At 43.7% G+C, this 27,871-nt stretch overlaps 1 protein-coding gene across 2 annotated transcripts; it reads right to left on the reverse strand.

The window, feature by feature from the left end:
• Positions 1-836: 836 nt before the first annotated feature.
• On the reverse strand, positions 837-26,987 carry ZNRD2 (zinc ribbon domain containing 2). 2 transcript variants are annotated; one of them, XM_085852344.1, is made up of 7 exons: positions 26,881-26,899; positions 26,532-26,648; positions 25,096-25,247; positions 8,141-8,225; positions 3,090-3,319; positions 2,739-2,976; positions 837-2,093 (listed from the first exon to the last, which is right to left on the reverse strand). In XM_085852344.1, the coding sequence occupies exons 2-6, from the start codon at positions 26,605-26,607 to the stop codon at positions 2,758-2,760; spliced, it is 762 nt and encodes a 253-aa protein (XP_085708470.1). In that variant the 5' UTR covers positions 26,608-26,648; positions 26,881-26,899; the 3' UTR covers positions 837-2,093; positions 2,739-2,757. The 2 variants fall into 2 exon arrangements, with proteins under 2 accessions (XP_085708470.1, XP_085708471.1); XM_085852345.1 differs by lacking the exon at positions 26,532-26,648 and having other exon boundaries at positions 26,881-26,987.
• Positions 26,988-27,871: the final 884 nt, after the last annotated feature.

Below are 27,871 nucleotides of genomic sequence, written 5' to 3' on the forward strand. Positions count from 1 at the left end.
CGAACCTCAAGGCCATCCTGCCAGCCCAAGGACATAACATTAACTTAATTCCACGACCTTGTTGATTCGAAGCTGATAGGTCTGTAGTTAAGGGGATCAGTTTTTACACCTTGTTTATGTAAATGCAGTGATATTTGCTGACTTCCTCACAGATGCAAGATGAGCTCAAGCCTATTATAGGGTTTTGAAGGAAGTGTGCACATACTCATTAGTTTATATCAAGGTAGATTGTGTATAAATTTGATTTGAATAAGATTTTTTTTTCATAAAGATTTCTTCTTCTTCTTCTTTCGGTTGCTCCCGTTCGGGTTCGCCACAGCGGATCATCCGTATGATCCGCATAGTGATTTGGCACATGTTTTACGCCGGATGCCCTTCCTGACGCAACCCTGGTCGCCTCTTACGACACAGGGATATGGTACACCTATTTTAACCAGGGTATACACCGGCCCAGTACACTGGTACTCACTTCACAGACCTTGGAAGGATGACAGGCTGAGTCAACCCCCTGGTGTATTAATTCAGTGGCCCAACGGGGCTTGAACTCAGGACCTTTTGTATCCCAAGCCGCTGCCCTAACCACTGCGCCAACACCAGGCATTTATGTCACATTCATAAAGATGTATTTGCATAAAATAAAGTTTGTTTCATTTTGTATCAGAATTGAAAAATGCAAATTGTCCAAATCTTTTGCACAGCAATGTATTAATAAGTAAAAGCTTATACTTGTGAAAGCATCATTCCATATCACCACACACGTAACTTCCAAACGTTTTAGTGACTTGCTTTCAGTGACAGAAAAAAAGAAAAAAAAAGGAAAAGTAGAGGTTGAAACATCAAATGGAAATAAGTTTTATTTCTATTGTTTACAACTGCTTGAGGGATAATTCAAAGACTCGGACAGATCCATACGGATGCGAATGCAATTTCACGAAGCCCCGTTTGAAGGAGGCAAACATCCGAGTGGAAACTGCATCACAAATGTAACGATGGACTATAATACAATCGTGTTTCTTTGCAATATAAAGTTTCATGAAAGGTGCACACTTCAAGTCACGTGCATAACCCGGCACAGACATGGCATTCAACATGGTACAAAATAAAGAAAGCTCCTTGCACGTACCAACATTTTAAAATGGATCCATCACACCCAGCTCTGGAATGGATACTGGCAGTGACCAAAGTATAGACGGAATTGTGTGATGGCACTGCCACCGTACACACCCCATTTGCTAACATAGCCACCAACGCAACACGACCCAGATGCCAACATCAACACTCTTGCTGAAAATGTTAAAATAACTAAAGTGTGCAAACTTACAGTACTCAAAAGAGGCATGCACTTGAAGGTTCTACTCTCACAAACGGAATGACATAAAATAATTGAAAATTATAAACTTCATAATGTCTGCTCGAATGCCAACAGAGGTTTCCGATTCGAAGAGAAGCATAAAATTAACGATCACTGCCCGACTGCTTAAAACATAACAAAGAAACACTAAGCGAGATGTAAAAAAAAACAACTTTTTTTCGAGTTTGTGGCAGGAACGATGGCTTTTGACTGCTCGCTTCGATTGACCTTTGAACACTACCAGATGCTAGCCTCCCAGCATAAAGGTTAAGCTTACAAACCGTTTCAACATTCTCCTGGAGCAATAGCTGTTGAGTAGTTAAGCAAAGTAATTGTTGATAAACAACCACACTGAACAAGCAGCATGCAACTGAGAATGCCGATATATCATGAGGTTCATGGCAGCGATTTCATTCAAACTTTGAGGCCGTTTTCCCAATTAATCTCGAATAGCAACCTTGAAGTTTTGGTGGCAAACACCAATATTTAACCGACCGCCTTTCACCGATGACCAAATGTAAATGTCTTGGCATTGTTGAGACAAGTTGCATGTCGGTCCAAAATTACAGGTGTTTGTTACATTTGATCTTGGGTGATACTTGGTATCTTTGGAATTTGTTTGCAGGACATGAGCGAACAATGGGTTAATTATTATTATTATTTTTCCCATCCCACATTCAAATTGTCTGGATGAATCCATTCATTTCTCAATGAGCTTCGTTTACTTCACTTGGCTCGCTTCCTGCAAAGCACGCAACACCAACCAGACTGCTTAACTTTCAGCAATTCCAACCACTTAAAGTAACTAACTGTTTAGCAAGAATAAATCTGGACAATTCTTGATTCACAACGGTTTTCCTGTGAACCCACCCTCCTAAAAAATCTGCATGTTTACAAGGCTGCTGGATACATTATGGCAAATTATGTAAATAGACACATTTCTGCCATTGAGCAATCAAAGAAGTCCATTTGAATCTTTTCTGCTCAGTAAAACTCTCCTCCTTTAGAAAGTTGTTCCTTAATACTTGTAATAAAGCCCAAAGAGATTATTTACATAATACCTACAAATTACATTCCACTTTCCTCCTTTGCCTACTATTTATTGCCAATTTTTTCTTCTTAACTTCCATACTCTCCCTTTCCTGTTCCATTATTTTCCCCAAAATGTACATCAAATGCACGAGTCCCAACTTCATCAATGTAATGTAATCGAGCCTTGTAAATGGTGATTCTGGTACTAAATTGATGCAAGAGTAATGAACTGCAGCCACACCCTGCAAAGAATCATTTCATACATGCTCCTCACACCCTTCCCACCCACCTCCTACTGTTCACAAAACCCTCCTGGTCTCCTCAAACTACTCCCGGCCCTTTTGGGTGCCCTTACGTCTGCACCTCCCGTTGCATCACATGAGCTTGCGCAAGCTGAGTAGCGAGTCGGCACAAGCCTTGACGAGGCAGCATAGCTGTGTGCTTGCTTCGACAGAAGCAGCCTGGGCGAGTTCACGTGATGCCCACTGCAACTTTGCCAACACCGCCTGCTCGGCTGCATCCAGGCCCCGGGCTGTGGGACAGTCCCCAATCATAGCGCTGGCTTGCGAAAGGCTTCCAACTGTTGTGGCAGTCTACACGCAATAACAACAACACTGAGCACTTCAACTTGTGTTAACCATAAAATGTATTATTGTTCCATTGCATATTCAACAAAATAAAAAAAAAACTTGGATACAGTTCACACCTGTGACATCCCTGCCAAACTGCTGGCTGGCGGTGGTGCAGTAGCTCCCACAGGAGCACCCTGACCAGGAGAAGGACCAGGACGGATATCAGGAAGGGCGAGGCCAGCTGGTTCAGCCCGAGGACCTGCTGGTCGTGGTGCTCGCTCCTCGGCACCATCGATTGCCGCCTCGGGCTCCCCTTTCATTTGGCGTTCACGAACCTGAGATCGTGCAGCTTGAGCGTTCAATGCTGGGGAAGACAAAGAATTAGGAAATAGGAGGGCATCCTTAAAAAAAAATGGGACAAGTAAAGCCTAGGCCACGCCAACCAATTTCTTTCAATGTGATGCATCTTAGTCGTCGGATAATCTTAGAAAGTTCCCATGGCTCTGAGGCACCAGGCCAAACAAACTGACGCCAGAGGACTGGCTGTCATGGGTTTCTCCAAAAAAAGCAATCAGACGAGCAATAATTGGTCCCTCTGGTGTGCGTCAAAAGTACAGTAACAAGAGAAGAATGAAATGACATGGTCAAAATCTCGCCGGAAGAAGAGTCTTGCTATTTTCATGGTTTGCTAGTCTGGCGGAGGCGCAAAAAAAAGTGTCAGAGTAATAAGGGGAAGCTGTGGATCTGCCAGTGGCATCTGTGGCCTTCGTTTTAGAAATACGGTTTGCATCGGCTTTGGACATTATATCACCAAAGCAGGTTTATCGTGCCATAGCTGAATCAGCTCATCACGTTGTTCAGTCCAGAATTTTGCCCTTTCGTTCAGGAAGAAAGTATCAGGTTGTGCTACTCTCTGATTGGCTCAGCAGAAGCACGTTCATCCAGTCGTGTTGTGAAGGCATCCGTACGAACCGATGAATACAAACTACGACCAACCAAGCTCGAACATGTTCAAACGGTCCGACGGGGCCTGGCGATGCAAAGCAATGCAGTTTTACACGACCAGCCGCCTACACCAATTTTCTCTGACAAAACTAACCAGTTCCCTCATGAAAGAACAAAATCGGTTGGAGTGGTTTAGGCTTCAGTTCAAACTGAAAAGAATCAAAGCTAAGAATCTAACATGACAAGAGCAGTTTGTATTCTGTCTGACAACTTTGGTGCTGCTTATAGCCTTTTTTTTTTGCCTCTGCAGCCGAAGGCATTGTTTTCCTATTGTCCTCCGGACTGTCCGTGCATGTACCTGCTATTGGTTTTTTTGTTGCCACAAAAACTTATGAACCATTGAAGGGATTTCAACAAAACTTGGCACAAGTATGGACAGTAATGCAAAGATGAGCCGCTTCAATTTTGGATTCAACAGGGCAAAGGTCATGTACCCTTTTAAAATCATTTTGCAGACCCTAATCTTGAGTTAGAAGCATTTGAGGTCTCTCTTCTACCCATCTCTATCTATCTCTCTCTAATTTATCATGTTACCTCAAATTGAGGTCAAACATAACAGTGGGTTGACCTCTGAAGTGGGTGAAGGCATATCCAGACACATTCAAGTCAATTTCTATTTTCTAGTTCTATTTTTCTTTACAGAATGAGACTCATGAAAGAGCAAGGTAGAACTGACAGTGGGACAAACATCAAGGGAATGAACGAAGAGGAAGTTAGGAGAAGGAGCAGGAGGGGGAACAGAAACTAGCAAGTAAAATGGAGTTAGGAAAGGTTAATGGGGTAATAAAGATCATAGGTCAGAAGTGGGGATGACAAGAGATAGCAGTGCACTGTTTGTTTCAAGTCACAGAGGGAAGATACAGAACAGCTTCAAGAAGATGGTTCAATAGATGGGAAAAGTGAGGAATAAAAGATGAAGTGTGTCATCAGCCTGGATTTTGGAAGCTCAAAAAGGATGAGGTTACTGGAAGAAAGCATGCATCCTGGAGTTGCTGGGGAGGGTCAGAGGACTGGGAAAGCAGAGGGAGCAATTTAGAGAATAAACGGTAAAACAAAACAAAACAAAAAAACACCACCACCAACCCACCTGCAATGTGAGAACAACAGACCTTATGCTCTGGCCTCATAAAGGCCGGAGAATTACAATAATATTGAGTTTTATATTCCACAGAATCTAGGAAAGACAGATGTGATGTTAGGGGCACCAACCATAGCAGAGAGCAGTACTCCATTGAGCTATGGACAAAGGCTTTGTAGACTGTGAGTAGCTCTGATTTTCCAAGGCAAGGTCATGTCTGATGGTGGGAACTAGAAGTTCAAGAGAATCAAGTTCACTACCAGTTTTGTGCAGGGCACACACATAGTCCACCACCAATCCTCTTCTGGTGAAACTAACTCAATCCAGGATCACTGTGCTCACCTCCACTCATTTGTTCCTCTTTTTTCCCCACCTCTGGACCTAAATTCCACATTCTCTCCAATCTCTTTCTTCCCTCCAGGTGTTCAAGACAGCTGTTCACCATCTCAGATCACCACCAATCAAAAACCATGATCTTTTCTACTCTTATTAACCTCCCCCCTCCCAATCCCTGCTTCCAAATTTCCAGTTCTCCTTCCTGAGAGTTTCCTTCTGCATCAATCTTGTCTACCCAATGCATCCTCTCCTGCCCCCCATTCCTCCCGACACCTGTTTGCCCATCTCCCTGTATTTTGGCCTTCAACTCTGCCTTTGGTCTCCCTTCCTCTCTCCACTGCTTATTTTGTTGTGCTACATCCTAATCCATTCAGTGTCTACTAATAGCTCTTCCATGAGCCTCAACTATGTATACTGTACAAACCCCCCCCCCCCAAAAAAAAGATTTGACAATGGAAGCAATGATGGATCCCATGACTTTCCTTGCAATTGAAAACAAGCTCACTGCCCTATAGTTGGTAGAGTTTATGCACCCTTCATGTAGATGGGAGTGAGGTTTGCTGACTTCCATGTAGAGAGAAGGCTGCCAAAAGAGAAAGACCAGCTAAATTTGGCAGACAAAGAGGAAAGCAAGAATGGCAAAGCAGATTTTGAGAACATGGGCACTGATGCTATCCGGGTCCATCGTGAAAGCAGAGGCAAGACCAGACAGAACCTTACGTACCATCTTGAGTGAGGACACAGAGTCCAGTAGAGAGTTGGTACGTCAGCGTAAGATGGAGACAAAAGAGGATTGGTTGGGTACACACAATTTGGATGCAAAGACAGAGCTTCGACATTCTAAGCTCTGTCTCTTGGGCAGAGTGTGCGGTTATGCCATTTGAGGCAAGGGATGGAATGGAGGGGAGCAAACACCAGCGACAGATTTGACAAAATGCCACCATGACTTTGAGGAAGGCGATTGGTTGGAGAGGTCAGCCTTGTGATTTGTAAGATGTTTTCCGGTTTGCCTCAGGATGGACACACACTCATTGTGAGCCTTATGGAATTAACTAAGTTACCCACAGTCGGGTTAGATTTCCAAGCTGAGAACAGAGGATTTGGTGTACCATGGTTGAGAGGAGGGATAGAAAAGTCACAGATGGGATGGGGCATGACAGAAAGGAGACTTTTATGAAAATATTCCCAGGCAGAACAAATATCAGCTGTGGAGATGGTGGCCCCATTCTTTCATGAGAGGGCAGATTGAAGTCCTGCTTGGTGGCTTGCGTAAACAGCAGTATCCTGCGTCATTGAGGTTGCTCCTTTACAATAATCAGAGATATATCGGCCTTGACAAGAAATATATGGGCCAACAGTTGAGGAGTGTGTAGAAGGCAGGTGCACACATACATGCACACACAAATTTTGGTCAACATAGGGATTGTACTTTGTGGGGCAAGGGATGTGGCCATTTACCCCAGAGTTGGTTCATAAGTTTGCTCTCATGTTATGGGTGCAGGAACAATGACTGTACACTTGTGCAGCATTTCCAGTGTCATCTCCAGGTCCCAGCTACCTTACAATGCACACCATTTCCTCAGGCCTGCTTCTAGCAGACACCGACTGTGACCTTTCACCGTTTTAAACAAATCCTCCTTTACCTGCACCTACGTTTGTCAATCCACTCTATAAGATGAATGAAGAGTTTTATTGTAGATTATTATTCTTCCATTCATATTATTAGCAAGATTAATGGAAGATTTTTATTCTTCCATCTTCTTTCACTCACATGTATTGCTCAAACCTTGAAAATGAACTGACGTTAAATCAAAATAACCTTTTTTGTGAACGAGGTCACTTCATGTTTAGATTTGAAGAATTAAAGCAACAACAAAAACTCAAACGCATTTAGGGAGAGCATACAAGTCATCTGCCACAATTGTGAAGTGGCAAACCAGGTTTTGTGAAGCAACAGAAACATGAAATTATTGGAAATAACGTTACTCGCTTGAATGGTCGTGAATACAACCCCACCAACTCCCCTCTCCCCACTCTGCCCTTTCCCTGCAGAAATCACTACTTTGAACTAATAATGCACTGGTTTCTTCATGCTCAGTCATTCACATTACTCTTTGGAATAATTAATTACCTCCACCACCGAAGGTAGACAGAGTTTGTGTATTCATCCCTGCCTGTCTGTTTGTTTGTTTGTCTGTGAGCAGGATATCTCAAAAAGCTATGGACAGGTTATGACAAAACTTGGGTGGATGAGTTGGTTAAGTGACATGAACAACCCGATTAGATTTTGGTTCAGGTCCAGATGGAGATCCAACCTATCAGTGGGATACAAAATGCAAAATGTTCAGCCTCGCAGAGGTATGCACTCTACCATGTGCCTTCTTGTTCATTGATGTTTCTATTACATGTACAAAGTTAAAAGCTTAAATAAATGCTTCCTGCTTCGAGTGTCCACCTCCCTGTCTCTTCAGTCCGAGCCTCTCCCCATCATTTCACTTCTCAGAAGCAGAACAATACTGCACAGTGCCTGCAAACTTTTTGTTTTTCACCAAAAATGATAAAATAAAAATACCCCCCCCCATAAATCCCACCACATAACAATCATTTCACACTAACATTTGCATGGGTTTCACCACAATGATGTCACAATTTTTGGGTCGCAAAGATATTGCAAAATAATTGGTGGAGCACCAAAGGTAGGGGAGATCAGTAAGCAGTAGCATGTTGAAAGTGAAAGATTATACCCAAAACTTTCAATAGACATACCAGGATTATCTTTGTCAACATCAGAATCCAGTTCCATGCAGGCTACACAATAGTTTTTCCTTTGCCGGTCCTGAAGCAGGACCGTCTGGAGGAAAGATACACGTACTCAGCAACAGCTCACTTGTGCAGAAAAAAAAGAGCAGCTTACTTATGCCCGAATCATTCTGACAAAGTTAATGTTTGGGATTTGATGAACTGAAAGGTAGAACAAATTTTTTAAATTTATTTTTATTTTTACAGCAATCCAAGGCTCATGAAGGAACTTCGAAAAACTTGAACTTCATGCAGAAAGACAATCAGCCATGAGCCAGACCCAGTAATTTTTGGCCACCGGTACCATCCAAGGGGAATCATGCTCATTGTAATTTTTGGCAGGGTATACATCTCTTCAGTCAGAAACTATGTGATAGCATTGCATTGGTAGGAGCCTTTTGTGGGTTATTAGCTGTTTAGTAACCCCATCCCAAAATAAACTTTTCTGAAACCAGCATAAGACAGAAGAAGACATTCTATTTAAAACTAATGGGTCTCTCTTATTATAGGCTATATCTTCTTCAAAATTGTTAGGCACGTAGCTCATGTTATTTGCTTTTCAAAACAGCTGTTAAAACTAACTCGTATTTAGTGTTTGCAATTACAGGCACTGATAGTCCAGTGCTGATACATTGCAGAACATATGATTTTGTTTTCATAAAAATTGGTACAGAAGATTTTTGCCCATACCCTAATTAATGGACACCATGTTTAAATACGTGAATTTGAAGAAAATTTAATCATAAACTAAAATAACAAAATATATTTTAAGTTGGATGTACATTTTAAATGTTATTGTTACCCCACCCCCCCCCCCAAAACGAAAAATACCACAAATCAAGGAAAATTTGTACCTTTTAGTTTTTCTTGCATACAGGCTAAAAAAATTACATTGATAAAAACATCTTAAATGATTTGAAGGTTCATGATTTTATGTACGATTTAAATGACCAAGTCCTGTTGGCCGAGGATGGAAGGAGTTGAACAGTTGGTGGTGCACTGGATGGAGTTGGTCAGCCAGCACCTGAGGCGGTCCTTGATTTATTGGCCTGAAATTGTAAAAGTGTTCAATACCAAAATGTGTGTGTTTGTCAAACGGACTGAAATGCACTATGTGCAGACTGCCAGACTGTGAGAACCAGGCATCCATCTTTGAGTCAGACGATGGGGGAACTTTAGATGAGGATATTGAAGAACTGGATAATTATTATGATTTTAAAGTTCATCTTGAACATTTTATATCACTTACAATGAGTGCATATAATCAGAGATATCTCAGAAACTATAAATGACCCATCTTTGGTTCATAAGACTTTATCAGCAACACATTGGGCCAAGGTAATGGTCTTGTTAGTGTGGAACAGCACATTTGTGTTTCTATTCTGTAATTTTATGCCCTCCAACAGAAGATTGTGTTTCATTTTCACTTTCGACTCAATCATCAGATTGCAAATGATTAACCATCTTTCTACTGTGTTATTGGTTGATATTTTGTAATACAGGTGTTTGATACCTTCATATGTGCATTATTGAGTATGGCTAAGCGCATGTAAGTGGTTACCACTCTTTCAAAAATGTCAAAAAATGAAGTTTGTTCCATTGCCTTCTCACTACATTTTCCTGAAAGTGTAAGTCTAACTGAGTTCAGAACAAAAAAACGTATAGCTCAATTACATATATATACCGAAATATGATACTTTGAAGAAGGGGCACCTATTCTGATTGTTTTGCGAGTTTTCAATGAAATTACCTAATTTTTATTTTTGGGCAAAATAAATGAAGGTCATAGTATGTAACTTATTCTAGCAACTAATCTAATAATCAAAATACCAATTTCTGGGATTATTAAGAAATAATACATACCTTTTTTTTATTACTGCTCTATTCAGTGACTGTCAGATACTGAAAAGCACTAAAAGAGAAGATTTATCGAACAAATTATTGGACGTAAATTTTCAATTAAATCAATTCTGGGAGTAACAAAAAGCTCTCTAAATTCTCCAAAACTGTTTTAACTGCCTTCTAAATTAATAAAATATTTTTTAAATACCTGGAAAAATATTTAAAATTGTTTGAAAGAAAATTAATTTTTTAATCATATTCAAAAAAGTGTGACGTGCAGTCGGACAAAAATGCAAAATAAGACCCGTATCTTGCCAAAAGGTGACGACGTGTGACTTATTTAAGGTCACACTGAGGTAAACAGAGCTGCTATCCACTAGGAGCGACTCCTTGAGGAATATCTGCCTACGAGAGATTCCGATGAGAATCGTTCTACAGAGTAACCATGAAAAATATGCGTTTGCCTCATAACGTCACCAAATGACATCATAATGTCTCAAGCTTGACATATCTAGAAAGCACTCATCGAGGTGTTCAATTTGAGGTATTACACGATATGGTACCTAAGATTTCAAAATTTGACCTTGGGGTCAAAACTTTCGACCTCCAGCGTTAACCATGAAGGTCAAGGCCGATCGCCACCAAAAATTAAATCAGCTGAGCGCCAGACCATGAACTATATTCCCATGAAGTTTGAAGACGATCCGATCAAAATTACTCAAAAATAAGGGTTTCGTCGACTCCCCTGATTTGCGACAAAGTGACCTTGACCTTTGACCTTGAAAATTTTATGTGCTGAAAGGGACCTCTATAGGACTCTGATATGCGAAGTTACAAATATTTCCAATGATAACTGTGCTCTGCAGAGTGATCGATACGTGATTACAGACAAAAAAAAAATACAAGCTGACTAACATATCTTGCAAAAACTTCGTTTTGGAAAGATAATTACTCTAAACCAAAGCCATGCATGTTTTCAATATTTTTTTAATACTATTATATCTATATCACTGTGCCCCATTTGTAAATAAATTTTAGTGAAAATAATCTGATGCACAGAAGAATAAAAGCATTTTTTTAAAAAAATGTGACGTGCAGTCGGACATTTGGGTTGGAAAGATCGGTCAAGCCGCTGTAATTAAGTATCCACCCGGATCATCTCAATTTTTTTACATTGATTATTGGTAACAAGTTGAATAATTTAGGACACGTAAATATGAGTTATTGATAAACTAGTCATTTTGTGAGGGGATTTCATAGTCCCAGGCTCTAAAAGGGCAATAAAACAAGAAAAAAATAAAAATATGCCAGAATGTGCATATATCATGCGAATCCACCACTGACCGACACAAATGCTGATTTTTTGAGACGGTGGGTGACAACCTTTTGATTAGATGAGAAATTTCTTATAGAATGTTTTATATGTTGTATTTTTGCATGGTCTAATATATGTCATATTTTAAGGTGAAACAAGAAAAAAAGGCCAATACTGGGCATGTATATTCAATAAAAATCCTGTAGATTCAGTAATATACATCATAGACCCATGAACCTACATATTTTAAGGTCCTATGGAACACTGTCTGTGCAATGAACCAAATTTCATGACCAGTAGTAGTCTTTGTGACTTTCAAAAATGCCACTCAAGTCAGGGTATGCCCTAAAATAGGGGTGGTAACCACTTGCATGCGCTTAGCCGTATCTAAATCGCTGAAATTCTGTATTTTTTGAGAAATTACAGGGGAAAAAAAACATGAATCTTGTTCATGAACATGCTATCATTTACCTTTGTTTGATTCTTGGAAAGTATCCTTCAATAACAGGGAAAATATCATGACATTGACCAAACTACATAAATCCATCCAAATTAGGTATTTTTTCATTTGGGGGGGGGGGTGGGGTGGGGTGACATTGTCTGCTCTACTGATCTTAACAAACAACATAAAAAAGAAAGGCATGATTAGAGATGTTGTAAGGTATTCTAATTTTATAATGATTATCATATTCTCAGTTTCTCGTGCCTTAATTACCTGATCAACTTTGCCAAATCTAGCTTTCCATATCGCAAATATTATGGCAGGGAATGTCATGGTGATGGCATCCGACACCGATTGGTGCCCTTGGACAGCAACGCAGAGAAGTCCGGTCGATGGCCAACATCATGGACTGCGGGATGGGAAACAGCAGGAGGTATATCAATGTGACCAACATTGCTGACGTCCTTGAAGAGCGCAAACCGGGACTTCCCAGAGTACTGCCCTGATACCATGCCTTCACTGGATGTTGTGGTGTAGTCAGGCCCACGGGGAGGGGCATGATGATGATGCATGATGGGCGTGATGGTGGAGGTGTGGCCGTGGGGTTCGGCGAGGGATATGAGGTGTGCACGCCGTCTGAGGTGTCGTAGTAATACTGGAGTCGGCCGGCTCGTGAGTGTACCGCATACGGAATAAAGGAGAGCCGCGGGCACAGTACGCTCTGGCTCGCACTCGTGCAACACAGCCCGGCTCGACTGTTTCTCCGCTTCGTGTCTGCCTGCTAAGCATCTCCCATCCCAGTACAGTACAGTGGCGACGAGGATCGGCGGATCGGCGTGTGTAAGGGCGGTTCCAAGCTACGGAACCAAGTGTCTCACGGAACATGGCGGAAGGTCGCGGCACGGCACACGGACGTGTACCCGTGTTCGGGGGAGATGAGTTCGAGTTGTTTTCTGAACAGTTGGGTTTGCTACTTTCGGGCAAATGATGTAGAGGATGAAGAGAAACGCAAGGCGATCTTGCTCGCCTCGCTATCAACGGAGCACTACCGCCTGCTGAGTGATTTGGTGGCTCCAAATAGACCCAGTGATGATATGCTATCCTTTCAGGACATCGTGACGAAAATGAAGACCCACTTGGCGCCGGAGAAGTCGTTACATCTCGCGCGGTTCCAGTTCGATCATCTCGCTAAGGGTGGCGAGGAGCGCGTTGCGGACTTCGTGGGCACGAGTGAAGCATTCGGCTGTGCCTTGCAAATTCACGGCAGAGGAGCGTCCAACAAGGCTCAGAGATCGTTTTATTTCTGGTCTGCGAGACGCAAAGATGGTAGCGGCTATCCTGCGATTGACCGACATCACATTCGACTCGGCGGTCGTGACTGCTTCGTCTGTCGAACAGACGCTCACGGATGTCCGTGCCATTGCTGGCCAGGACGCAATGAGTAGCTCCAGCTGGAGTATGGCAGCTAATCCCGAAGTCAGTATGCGTGTAATCGCACAAGTGCCGCGAGTCACGCAGCCCGGAGTCCGAGCGGTGGCTCAAGTGCGCAGGTCGCACGCGCGCCTGGCGGTGCGGGACGAGGGGCACCGCAGCACGATCGCACCGGGAGCGAAGGGGCACCGCAGCACAGTCGCACCGGGAGCGAGGGGGCACCGCAGCACGGTCGCGCCTGGAGCGAGGGGCACCGCAGCACGGTCGCGCCTGGAGCGAAGGGACTTTCCGCGGCTGCTGGGGGTGTGGGGGTCCGCACCTGCGACAAATGTGCCCGTATAAGAACACCGTGTGTTTGCATTGTCACAAGGTGGGACATTTGAAGCGCGTGTGTCGGATGGCGGGAGCCTCCGTTGGGGTCTTGGGTGACGAGGTGCGAGAGGACCCCAGTGACCTGGAGATCGGCCTGCAACCGGGGCCTGACAATGCCGGCGAACCAGAGCGGGAGATGCAACCACGGTTGAGTCTGTTTTTCCGTTGGTTCGGAGATAACGACGCCTTTCACGGTTGAAGTCGAAGTGAATGGCCAACCTACTGTGTTTTGCGTGGATACCGGGGCTGCGGTGTCGGTCATGGGTGAGCGGGCGGCTCGTGGTCTTCGCGCGGTATTCGCCTGGTCAAGACGGCCTTGTCGTTATACACGTACACCGGTGAAGCGGTGCACCGCTTGCGAGGGCCGACGTCTCAGTGCGCTACCGAGATCGACGCGCCCGGCTCTCGGTGTTCGTTGTACGAGGGGAGGGGCCCCCCCTGTTGGGTCGAGACTGGCTTGCGCACCTCGGACTGGGTCTCCGGTTCGTACCTCCAGATGTGCCGGTACTCTCTTGAGGCCTTCATCGAGTACCGAGGGCGAGGCTCTGGCGGGCGGTGAGAGCCGTATCAGCTCTCGCGATGAGTTCCCGCGCTGTGGCAAGGTTCGAGAGGCAATGCGCATCGGTGTGGTTCAGGCAGCTTCAACAGGTGGCGGTGGGCCCGTGGCGTTAAAGGGAGTCGCGAGTCGCAGCATCGAGTCGACAACCAAGGAGCGGACTCGTGATGCGGGTTGTGGGTTGTTGTTCATGGCATATGTGTTTTTCCTTGCTCTAGTGATGCAGTTTAACGTTGTTGAAATAAATGCCAGCAGTTCTCATATAAAAGTGGATGTGGCGGAGATTAGTCAATGGGAGTTGAATTATGGTCAATGTGATGTGGGGGCGAATAAAGAAGGTTTGTTAGCCTCCAGTTGCTCCAGACCGCAGGTAATTACTTTGTCATGTGCTGGGATTTTATCAAAAAAGCGCGCTGTACGGAAAAATGAATTCTGCGATGCTTCGAATGTTATTCGTAATGATTTATAACGAGCCTATGATTGCAGTGTGGTTTAAGTGGAGTTGCTCCGTCTAGCGGCCGTGTGGGTCTCGGAGATCGACTCGGAACCAAGACTGGTGCCCTGGTTACCCCCACCTCTGATTGCGAGCACAACTCGCTGTGTTCGCTCAAGGCCGTTGGGACGGGCGTTGGCGTCTCGACTGATTGTGGTGCGTGAGTTGTTTTGGCGCATTAAATGCATGCAGCCAGCAGCGCTGTTCAGCGCCCCGGCCAAGGTCTAGGGCTGGCGCCACAGCTTCCAGATAGCGGGCTGCCGGCCTCGGGATGTTTATCTACGTCGGGTCTGCCTGGGGAGTGGGCCGGAGGCGTTTGATGGGGCCGGAGGAGGTTAGCTCGAGAGGTCATTACGACCTTGGCCAGGGTCATGTCAGCATGGGCCACCTGGGGGGCGTTTTGCTGCATAATGCCGCTGTGCTTCTCATTTGCTGCTTCATATCGGTAACGCGGTCAGACCTGACCTTTAATGCTCCACTCGTCGCATCGACACATTATATGATGTGGTGTGCTATTATACTTTGTTATTTTCATTTTATTTCCATGATTATTATACGAAATCCTTCGTGTTCTGCATGCTTCTTATAATACTGATCATTTAATAATCATACTTTTAGGAGGGAGGAGTGTGGTGTAGTCAGGCCCACGGGGAGGGGCATGATGATGATGCATGATGGGCGTGATGGTGGAGGTGTGGCCGTGGGGTTCGGCGAGGGATATGAGGTGTGCACGCCGTCTGAGGTGTCGTAGTAATACTGGAGTCGGCCGGCTCGTGAGTGTACCGCATACGGAATAAAGGAGAGCCGCGGGCACAGTACGCTCTGGCTCGCACTCGTGCAACACAGCCCGGCTCGACTGTTTCTCCGCTTCGTGTCTGCCTGCTAAGCATCTCCCATCCCAGTACAGTACAGATGTGACTTCCCCTCGGCCTTTTACAGGTAGGCAAAAGATATTTGCGTTTCAATAAAATGTCTCTATTAAAGTAAAATCATTGGAGCAGTGGTTGAATGGTTACATTTGGAATTTGTACTTGATTTTTCAGGAAAGGCAAAAGTAAACCCCTCGACTTCGTTGAGGACAAAACTAGCTGTTACGTCACCCTCTTCATCAGTATTAGTGTGAGATCCCAGTGACGTTTAATCAAAGTATTGAGCACGAAAGGTTTCAAGGTGTCATTTGATGGCCCATGGCATGAAAAACTAAATAAACCGTTTGTTCAGTTCGGCCACCATGGCTTTCAAAGGTTTTAGGTCCCTGAAAAAGGCCCCATTTGTACTTTTAATCAAACTATCGAGCACGAGAAAAACGAAAATTGATATCATCGATTTATTGAACTGAAATCATGAAATGACAACTCAAGAATGAAGGCAGAACAAGAAGGCCCCAAAAAGGGCCCCCAGTTTGTTTTAGTAAAACTTTTAAGCACGAACTCCAAAGTGGTCTTGGAATACTCCTATAATATCCAAATCAACAAAAACACTGCTCAAGAAAAAAATTACCTTGGCCCGTCGAGACAAGAAGGGCCCAAATTAGAGGAGGTGCTGAAAAGGGCCCAAATCGCACACTTGAAAAGAACGCGCACGGGCTCAATGACTGAATCGGGTTACTGCCATCTTAAAATGCCAACTCAAATAAAACACACATGCTTGGTTCAACAAGAAGGGCCCAAAAAGGGCACCCAATTGGAAAAAAGAAAATTACCCCCGTGTGGAGGTGACGGTCATCTCTATAATGTTTTTTTACTATCATAATCGATGAACCGTTTCCAGATATGTCCTAAAATGACAGACTAGATAGGTTTTGAAAATGCCGACTTTCACAACTTTCGTGGCCTCGTGACCTTGACCCTGACCTCAAATCCGGGAAAAAAAATATGTCGTTGGGTATCACTCATCGACCTCTACCCACATACCAAATTTCATCAAGATCGGAAGTAAAAAGTTTTCTTTGTACCAGGAGGTGTTTTTGACCATCTTCCTGGTTACGTGGTGGCCAAACGGGACGGACATTCAAAAATCTCTCTAGTTAGATACAAGATAATATTCTTTACTATCATAATCAATAAACAGTTGCCGAATATCTTGTAGAATGGCAGATGAGATAGGTTTTGAAAATGGCGATTTTTATAAGTTACGTGACCTCGTGACCTTGACGCTGACCTTGAACCTGGACAAAAGTTATATCGTTGTGCAACACTCATCGACCTCTACACACATACTAAGTTTCATCGAGATCGGAAAGAAAAATTGACGGACGGACGGACATTTGGTCCGGCTTTATTAGGTCATCTCAGTAGAGATGACCTAAAAACGAAACTAACCTAAACGTTTTCAGAACAGCAGTTTGGTATTTTTTGTGGTATTTCCAAAGTTCTCATTCCTGAGAGTAGACTTAGTTTCTCTTTTAGCTCCAACTGTGCATCACAGCACTGAGAATATATTCGTAGTGCTGTGTAGCACTGCACAAGTCTCGTGAAGGGGAGGAATCGGATTCGATTTTCGTACTAGTAGTGCTGTGTTTGGACACTCGAACATGGATTCAGAACAACAAATGGATCCCAGTTACTCGGAGTTCAATAATCAATCTTCATCACAGAGTGACGACAGGAATGCACAACATCTTCCAGACAGGTACCTGCCGTTCACAGACCCGGTGCCAGAAATGAGCTCAGTGGAAACAGAAGGGGGAAAAAAGACAACGAAGGATCCATTGTAGTTACTCCGCAATCAGGTAACCCGGTATACAACATCATTCCGAAGAACAGATAAATTTAATTCCAGTCCGATTGTTTTGTTTTTAAGTTCATGTTCATATTTCAGACAAGCCCAATGGATATGCACCTTTGTAGCGATCGTTTCACGACTTCCTGCCCTAGGATTTACAGTGTCCCACATATGTCTTCCAGGAGGAGCATCTGAGGCAACCCCGCCGACACGCTGCATTATTCCTGTGTGTCCTGCAGGGTCCTGCGGTAATATCCTAGAATTGACGCCTGACAAATTGAAGGTGATAAGAAGTTCAGCCAATTCCAGACGCTTGCTGAAAAACTTCAGTTTATCCAAATATTGTAGCGTGGTCGAACATTTACCAGAATTCCTGTTAGATACCGACGGGTATCACAGAAAGTGTTACAAAAACTTCACCGCTGTATTATCGAAATTTCCAGTTACCATTACCAACCAAAATGTCAGTGATTAACGCAACATACAGTTACGTCGCGTCACTTCTCCAACATCATCAACGTCCACTGCTGGTATTTTTGGTGACGAATGTCTGTTTTGTAATAAGAACATCAAATGCCGACCAAATTGTAGTAAAGAGAAACTGGGTAGGATTGAGACAAAACAGGCCGAGAAGAAGATACGAGAAATATCAACAATTCTCAAGTTGCAAAATGTCTTGGTGAAGATATCAGGGGTGGATCTGATTGCGAAAGAAGCCAAAGTAAATCATTCATGCCGATCCGAGAAAATTAAAGCCGTTGACAGAGTGAGCGCAATGAAGGAGGATATACCTACTGAAAAGCAAGTCTCGAAGGATGTCTTGGAATTAATATATGCATACGTTGAAGAACATGTAAAGGAAACGACCGGAACATCTGAAATCGATTTTCGATCGATATCTGGATCTGTGTGAAGAATTCAAGTTGCAAAATCACATCACCGTGAATCAGTACTTTGGCGAAGTGCTGAAGAAGAGATTTGTAGGCCAACTGATAATGAATTCATCAGCCAGCAAAATATATGGTGTGATAGTCCATAGCGCGGCCATTGATTATTCGTCAGTGGAAACAGTTTACGATTTCAAGTCATCACCCGAAGGGCAGGTAACGAAGCCGCTTTAGTGATGCGGAAGGCGCTGAAGTCAGTGAAGAAAGAGCCTCTCACCGATCCGTTCACAATTGACTCACTGAAAAAGGGTGAAGGTAATCCACCTGAATTGGTCGAGACATTTTACAGGGTCCTATTTGGTGGTCCCGATGTCAAAAAGCATTCAGAAGCTGTTAAACGCCGAGCTAATGCCGCCAGTCAAGATGCGCTCTTCATTGTATCAGGGGCCACCATGAAACCTGTCAAGCATATTCTAATCGCCATGGTGCTGAAGTCACGCACCGGAAGTCGCCGTGAATTGACCATCTTGAATCGGCTCGGATACCATATCAACTACACGGCAACCGAGCAGCTGGAGACCGAATTAGCGTATTCCATTCTCGACAGGAAGCTCAATTGCCCGGATGGAGCTGAGGTGGATGAACTGGCGGGTCTGGCGTTTGACAATTACGACGAGGTCATACACACCCTTTCTGGAGCAAACACATTGCATGATACCATGGGTATCTTTTATCAAACCATTCCCACCTGGATATGAGTACCCCTTGAAGAAGTGTTTCCGGAGGAGTCGATGCCCACTGTGTCGTCCCACAAACGGCGGCAAGACGAAAAGTAAATGTCCAAAGTGCGGCACTGGAGCCATACCGGAAGAAACCTCGCATGGACTGCTTCACGTACGAAAACATGGGTGTATTTAGTCTAGCTGATAAGTCTTAAAACGCTAGAAAGTTGGACTTTATCTGGATGCCTGCACATGCTCTCGAGATGGAAAATATTCCAATGTGGGCCAGCTTCATGGGTCGTTTCTATGTTGACCACCTCCCTAAACAACATGCCCTCTACATGAAAAACATTCTGGAGCCGCCTACGAGCAAAGATGTCGTTGTCCAGACCCTCAAAGTGACGCAGGCATGCGCTGCCGAGCTCGGGCAGAGGTACAGAGTTCTGACTTACGACTTGGATGTGGCAAAGAATGCTTTGAAAATCTAATCCACTGGAAGTCCAACATTTGATGATTTAATCATCCTGTTTGGTGTTTTCCATATCTCAATACGTCTATTCAGAGCAATAGGAAAGCTAATCAGTGAATCTGGAGGACCACAGCTCCTGGTTGATGCAGACGTCCTTGCATCTGGCTCAGTACGTGGCTTCATCGAATGCACCAACTACAACCGCTGCAAACGTCTGCACCCAATGTTTGCTTTAGCCTTGCGCGTTCTTCACTTCAGAGAATTTCTGACCACATACGAGAACTTCGACGAATTGGTTACTCTGATTCATTCCGTGGATATGACCAATGCCCAGTCAATGGACACAATGGCTGAATCTCGGGTCATTAATGCAGTACTAGATGAGTAGGCGAAGTTGGTGCAGAGCACACGAGATGGCGAGTTCGGCAAATCCACGCAGTTTTGGTTGCAGTACGTTGGCGACGTGGGTTTGTTTCTAATCATGGACAGACCTGACGGAAATGAATGACATTGACCTGTTCATCCGGGTCATTACATAGGTGACTGATGTCTTCTTTGCCACAAACTGCCACTATTACTGAAGATGGATGACGAAATATCAGCTTGATTTACTGAATATCGAGTTTACACACCCTGGACTGATGGAGATGCTACGGCAAGGGCTGTTTTCGTGTCGCAGAACAGAGAACCAGTTCAGCTGACTGCCCATAGACCTGACCCTCGAGCAGACGGTCAATTGTGATGCATCTTCAAGGCAGACGGGATTTACGGCATCAACCAACAGTTACAGCGGGCGCCTCCAGTGGAGCGTCACGAAAGGGACTCGAGCCACGCTCATCAGCATTTTATTCGATATGGTCGGGATGCTACGAACAAACGATGCACAGGCAGAACTGTCTGCAAGCCGCATACGGAAAGATAATACCGATCTACAGAAACTGATGAAGAGTATCCAGACATCTGCATACCCATTCAAACTCGATACTCTTGATCTGATCAACGTCAGTACGGGAAAAAGTGCGACCTCTGAAATCACCGAGTCACTTCTAAATATCGCTAATGAAGGTCGCAAGTGACACATTTCATTCATCCAAGAATGCGCTGAAGAGGCTGACAGATTTGAGAAGCCAATCAAGATAAACAAACTCAAGACATTTTCAAATCAGGGAGCGAAGAACCCAAGGGCACAAAATCCCATCGTCAGACAGCTTCGGTGTACCAGAGACATGTTCGGCAGAATAGCCATTGTCGCGTCACAAAAGAAAGTCGATCTAGAGTACCTGCTTTCTCACCCTCTGACGCCAGTACCTTCACAATATGCAAAACAGACGGAACAATAATGCACACAGAAAAGAGCACCCTTTTCTCTGTACTTGAACAAAAAGTATCACAGCATGGAAGTCCTCCAGCTCTTGATGTGCACGTTATTGACGGTAACTACCAGCTCCGACTCCTCCCACCGTCACTCCCACCAACTTATGGATGGTTATCACAATCAATTCTTCACACTGTTGGTGCGTACCCATCCACGAGGGTTGATATAGTCTTCAACACCTATGAACAACCTTGTATTGGATTAAAGACTGTGAACGGGAAAGATGCGGCGCTGAAGATGTATGCTACACGATCACTGGTCCAGATCAAATCCGCCCTAAGGATTTGAATAAGGCTCTGAAATCTACGTCATTCAAAAGCCAGCTACCGCGATTCCTTCTGAAAGATTAGGAAGACCAACGTCATGCCCATGCGCTCCGTGACAAGGAAGTTTATATTGGAGTTGACGATGTCTGTGCACACTTCGCTTTGGAGGGCGAACAGATCCATAAGTCGATAGTTGGAGAATTATGCAGCAATCATCCTGAAGGAGACACGAGAATCTGCCAGCACCTTATGCACATCAACGAGTCACGGCTGTCGGATAACGATAGCGTGGTGATCAGGGCATCGGACACTGATATCCTCGTCATACTCCTCCATCACGTTCACGAAACAACCCTCGGTGTATGGATGGAAGTTGGCACGTCAGGTCGAGGTGACAGAAGATATGTGAACGTATCCCAGATCGCAGAGGATGTGGACCCTTGTCATGCGCCATGCTCCCTGCATTCCATTCATTCACGGGGTGCGATTTCACTCCAGCCTTCTCACAAAAGGGGAAAAAGCGCCCACTTGCTATTCTGGAGAAAGATCAACGTTACCAGAAAGTCTTCACAGAACTAGGTGGAGAAGCGCCCGATGAGACCGTGGTGCAACCCATTGAAGACTTCACGCGTTTGTTGTACGGTGCCAAAAAGCTCATGGCGCTGAACAAATACAGACACCGTGTATTTGAAATAGCGTACGCTCCTAAGGACCCTGCCAAACCATTCGCAAAAATGAAAGGTGTTGACGCGAATAGCTTACCACCTTGCGAGGCAGAGGTGAGACAGCAAATTGAAAGAATTGCGTTTGTGGCGAAATACTGGCATGATACTCACCTTAACAGTGTGACCAAAATACCGAGTAAGGGTTGGGAGTTGATTGACGGCACTTATCGTTTTGTGTGGTTTGAAGGTGACCAACTTCCAGACGATGTTATTCCAGAAAAGCAGAAGGAAGACGATGAAAATAGTGATGGTGATGATGAAAACGAACAAATAGATGAAAGTGCTTTGTTTGAAGATGAGGACGACTTGGATGACATTGATGATAGCGATGACACTGCTTAATGACAGCATACACTTGTTCTTTTCAAGTATCCAATTTGGGCCCTTTTTCCACACCTCCTCTAATTTGGGCCCTTCTTGTCTCGACGAACCAAGGTAATTTTTTTTCTTGAACGGTGTTTTTGATGATTTGGGCATTATAGGAGTATTCTAAGACCACTTTGGAGTTCGTGCTTAAAAGTTTTATAAAAACAAACTGGGGGCCCTTTTTGGGCTCTTCTTGTTCAGCCAAGCCTGCGTATTTTCATTGAGTGGTCATTTCATGATTTCAGTTCAATAAATCGATGATTTAAATTTTCGTTTTTCTCGTGCTCAATAGTTTGATTAAAAGTACAAAAGGGGCCTTTTTCAGGGACCAAAAACCCTTGAAGGCCATGGTGGCCGAACTCAAGAAATGGTTTATTTAGTTTTTCATGCCATGGGCCATCAAGTGACACCTTCAAACCTTTCGTGCTCAATACTTTAATTAAACGTCACTGGGCTCTCTAAGTATAGGGGTGAGGTGGATGGTAGTGTTGATCCGGATGTCGCATCAGAGTTTGTCTGCCGCATGTATGGACAAAGCAAGACTTGAGATGTCAATGAAGCACGATACAACAAACTGATGCAAATGACTGGCAAAGTTGATCAGGTAATTGAGGGACGAGAAACTGAGAATATGATCATCATTATAAAATTCGAATACCTTACAACATCTCTAATCATGCCTTTCATTGACATTCAGGAGAATCCATTAGCAAACATCAAACGGATCGACTGTGCGCTGCTGCCACCTTCTCGTCGGACTCTTGACATGAAGATTCGACGAATGCAGTATGTAACAGCATTGTGGACACATGCTGTGACAGCATCTCCTGGGGACGGTTTGTCACCAACCGATTATGGATGGTCTGTGAATGACAATATCCTGAAGATAACCTGGTTTGAAGGGCCAGCCATACCAGACAGTTTGTTTGCGAATGGCAGTAACAACGCAGAGGACATGGAGGTCGAAGGTGACAGTGAGTCGAAGTTGGAAGTAGAAAGTATTGATGGATTATTGAGAGATTCAGATGGCCAAGCATGGAGTGAAGACTCAGAATCAGAGGAGGAAGATGGGGATTACTGAAAGGAGACCACTCTAGAGAATTTGAATTTGTTTGAATGAATGGCTGACATCTGCTTCTGGTCATTCATATGGGCTATACAGTACCGTATTATGCTGAACATTTTCAGTCACTTTCATCGGGATTGGCAACTCATGAGCTCAGATCTAGTTCTGTATTTTGTAGTTTTGTATTTTGGGTTCCAGGTGTCTGGCAGGCATACTCCACTACAGAAAATGTCAAGAGGTCATTCATTTTTTTTACTTTCTTTCTTTCTTTGCCTCATTCGAAGGACTTTATTGTTTCATCATATGATAATCACACTACAAAACATAAATGTACAGACAAATGAAATCAAATTCTGTACCGTAGCATGTCAAACAATCTTTCTACCTGGCTTCTGTCATTTCTTTCATTTGGTTTACTGTTTTAAAAAAAAAAATAAAAAAAAACTTCCTATTTCAACTCGTGCAAAAGAGCTCTGGCATGCGTTTTAGTACCAAAGCTCATCGTTGTTGCCAAAGATTAGACATCAGGTTCTATCTGCTTTTTTTTTTCTCGCTACAATCAATGAGTAGAAGTGTTTTGTTTTTATGTTTAAAACATTGATAGCATCTACTGTAAATTTAAATTTCTATAAATTGTTCCCCTGATTAATCCATACCTGTTTCTGCAGTACGCAATTTATCCAACAATAATCTCTGAAACGCTTGCTTTAATTTTACGAACTTAAAGGGAAATAATAGTTTCGGTAATGTATTACATTTAACAGATAACGTCAGCGTCTTTACAACACCCACGTCAAATGACGTGTTATACCTTAGAAATCCCTTCTTTTCCCATGACTTGAAATAAAACATCTCCTTTTCAAAAGTTATGTTGCTGTTATTCCATTGTATTTTATTCTCAATGTTATTCTCATCAGGTTAAATCACAAGCTGATCGAGCTCAATTTTGGGGTGGTGGCATTCAGGGGTGTCTGGCGGACACATCCCACCACTGAAAATGTCTGGCAATGGCCATTCATGATACCATGGACTATGCCGAACATTTTCCAGTAGGTTTCACCGGGTTAACTCACGAGCTGATCGAGCTCAATTTTGGGGATGGGGGCATTCGGGAGTTTCTGTCGGGCACACCCCACCACTGAAAATGTCTGGCAGTGGTCATACATGATATTCGGGACCATGCCGAACATTTTCCAGCAGGTGTCATCAGGTTAACTCACGAGCTGATCAAGCTAAATTTTGTGTTCCAGTTATGTAATCTGGCAGGCACAAACCACCACTGAAAATGTCTGGCAGTGGTCATACATGATATTTGGGACTATGCCGAACATTTTCAACTAGGTTTCATCAGGTCAACTCGCAGAGTTGATCTAGCTCCATTTTGGGGTCCCTTTCTAATGGCCCTTTTGACCACACCCACCAGAATGTGCCTGGCAGATGTCCATTTCCTTATATGGACATGCACATGGACCATTACTATATACATGAAAATTGGTTAACTTTCCAGCTAGGCTGAACCCCCTGGGATCCTGGTCTACTACCACCGATGCAATGCCATCACATATTTTCTAACTCTAGGGTTGTATACCTTGCCAAAAATCACTATGAGAATTATTCCCCCCAGATGGTACCGACCAACCCAACTGGCTCGTAGACTATAAGTGGACATCAATGTACTTGAACTACAAGGAGAGTAGATAGAGGACAAACACACGGTATTTGAAACTTGGTTCCATGCATCATGGGCCATGAGTTCAGATGGGACATCAGATGAGAAGAATGTATGCTATTTAATGTTCATGCAAACATACCATATATATGAAGGGATCATGTCAATGGCTAACTCTCCTTCATCCGACTGATGAACTCACCCCACATTCCTCACAGGAGTCACTCAGCAATCGGTAACCCTTGAGAATATATTCTCCCATCAGATTGCTGATCTTGTCCTGTCGCTCACGCCGTGCCTCCATGACTTTTGCCTCTGCCTCTGACGGAGGCTCCCAAGAAAAATCAAGATCCACTAGGAAAAAGATAATTGAAGATTAAAGCAACAACAAAAACTCATAAACCCATTTCGGGAGATCATATAAGTAATCTGCCACAATACCAAGCGGTGACTTAATCGATTTCCAACATGAGCCGGGAGGCCTGCCCTGGAGTATATTGCTCCAAGCAATGTTTATCCCACAGGACGTTGGTTATCCACACCCTTGGGTACAAACACCGATGAGGGAGGGGGGGTGGGGAGAAGCACATTTTCCTCCAAAAGTATGCACATTTGGCAGACATTCTACTTTTTGTTTTTTTATTATATAATTATGGCTGTCCTTTATAGACGAAGATGACTGGTCACAACTGACATGTAGACACCTGGACAAATTAATTTATTTATAGTGTCAGAGTTGCTGCGGACAAAGCAACCGCACTCTGATATAGTAAGAAGTGGATGGTGACATATTGGATGTCCAAGACGACCAAACCACGTGCTTACCCACAAGTCCACGCAGGAATTGGCAAATTGTTCAGTGTGCCGGCAACAACTCGCCTAATCTTTGCAGCCGACACCATGGGATCTTTGATATCTAATAAGTAATTGTCATCAGACGGATCTCCCAGTTTAGCGCCATCCGAGGGACTTCCCGAAACACAAATCTAACAGTTCATAATTGGGTTGGGAATCGAACCCATACTCGACAGCTGAAAGGTAAATGGAACACCAATAATGTCACACATAATAAACATAATATCTATCCACCTTCGGTAGCGAAGGTAATGATCCCAATACAGGGAATCACGTATCGATTGCATCGTCACAATGTGATCAAGTGTTTTGAAGCAATTAATCAAGTCTCCAAACCGTGAAGCAAATACCACACCTGTCGAATAACAGGTACCATACACAATTGGCAGTCCAGGTATTTCACGTATATAACCGGATAACTTGAGCCGCTCGTTAATGATAAAACACTGAAAGCGAGGCAAACCCTCCAGGTGAAAATGACTGCGTCGGGATACTTCGTGGTCAAATTCACCACTGGGTAAGCGCATCGTTTCAAAACACGAATCACTGACAAAAATCCAATTTATATCAGTAGTAAAAAAAAGTCGACGAATGACAAACATAGGCCAAATAATCGCCACGGCCTCTCGACTTGCTGCGCGAAAGGCCTACTAAAGTTCCAAACTCGCACGGCCACTAGTCGAGCAGCGCTCGACGCCCGTAGGCCGCGACCGCTCACCGAAGAACGATTCGCCGCTATCAGAGTCCGATAAAGAGTACAAACGCGCTACGAACAGCTCTTGCCTTCATTGTGGCCAAGGAAAGCAGCTCGAGTGGCGCCGCACTGCTCGCTCGAATTCACGGCCATCGTTCCAGGCATCTGAACCGAACAATCAAAGCTCGAAGAGCGCCCCCTGGCGGCTTTAAAATCCATAATACATCGTCATTAACATTTACAATCATTTCGTAAAACTATTTTAATAATAATAATAATAATATACGTTTCAGTCCTGATTGTTGTTACTATTATAATTAGCATTATTATTATTGCTCGTATTATTACTCCGACCACTAAAACTTTGCAACGATATTTCTTAACGATTATTATTATTTACAAATTTTTCGTTTGAAAGACAATTTTAGGAATACCGACTTTATCCGGCGCCTCGATCGATCTCCTCAGAATCAGGGCGCGCGATCTGCGCCTCAGTCCGGCGTCGCGCCCGCGCTCTGTGGTCTCAGCGCCTCAGTCCGGTTTGTTTCCACTCGATCGACTGAAAAAAAAATACTCGGTAAGGTCGATGTGAAATACATTCTCTTCATTTTCCTTTGTTTCTCACATTAAATCATGATAAATGTGGTAATGTAATAACAACCATGATTTGGAACTTTAGATCGATCGTAACTTTAGGATTTCAATTATCGCTTGAATTTTACCTTGGTATTAAATTATTTATTCGTTTTATCCACCGAATTCGTTTGAGGGTTCAATGTAACTTGGCAGTGTGTTCCGTTACCAGGCGGCTTGCTATCGCTTGCCAAACGGATTGCTTGATTCACAGCGCTCAAGCAAGCACTCCAACGGAACGAGGCGCTCGGCACCGCTTAACAACATGGCGGTCTCCATAGAAACAATGCTATCGTGGTACTCAAACGAATATGTCTGTTTCTTCAAAAGGTAACAATGATAAAAAGGTAACTTAATGATAACTCCACCTCCCCACATTGCGTCTGACCAGATACATTCAAAACGGCTATTAGAATGCATTTTGTGTATGAACGCCAATGTTCGTCCTATTTTCTCACCTTTTGCTGAAACTGAAACTTGAACCATCTTAACGACGACAAAAAACAATGAAATCAAAAGGTGAATTAGATTTAAGACTTTATTTTACAAGCCTTAATTTAACTTAAAATGAATTTTTGTCTAAAAACGCAAATTTTCTTCCTGTTTTTTTTTTGCATCAGAAACTTACACAATCTTAGCGACTACAAAAAAAGAAAGAAATCAAATATCGAATTAAAGTTAAGATAAACCCGTGAGAGTGTCAGAAAGTACGAGCCTTACAAAAGAGGGTATGTTGAGCGAACAAAATGACAGCGATTTGATGTTGAAGCCCCTCCCTAAATGGGAGAAGCCCCGC

Source organism: Eptatretus burgeri, chromosome 13 (assembly GCF_056783735.1).
Source record: "Eptatretus burgeri isolate ZD-2024b chromosome 13, Ebu_testis_v1, whole genome shotgun sequence".
Classification (NCBI taxonomy): domain Eukaryota; kingdom Metazoa; phylum Chordata; class Myxini; order Myxiniformes; family Myxinidae; genus Eptatretus; species Eptatretus burgeri.

Coding starts and splice junctions, on each gene's coding strand:
- ZNRD2 (XM_085852344.1), bottom strand. CDS start 26,607: ATGCCTGGAACGATGGCCGTGAATTCGAGCGAGCAGTGCGGCGCCACT. Junction 8,226..25,095: donor ACTCCTGTGAGGAATGTGGG/GTGAGTTCATCA, acceptor TCTTTCCTCCAG/ACGGTCCTGCTTCAGGACCG. Junction 3,320..8,140: donor TGTTGACAAAGATAATCCTG/GTATGTCTATTG, acceptor TGTCTTCCCCAG/CATTGAACGCTCAAGCTGCA.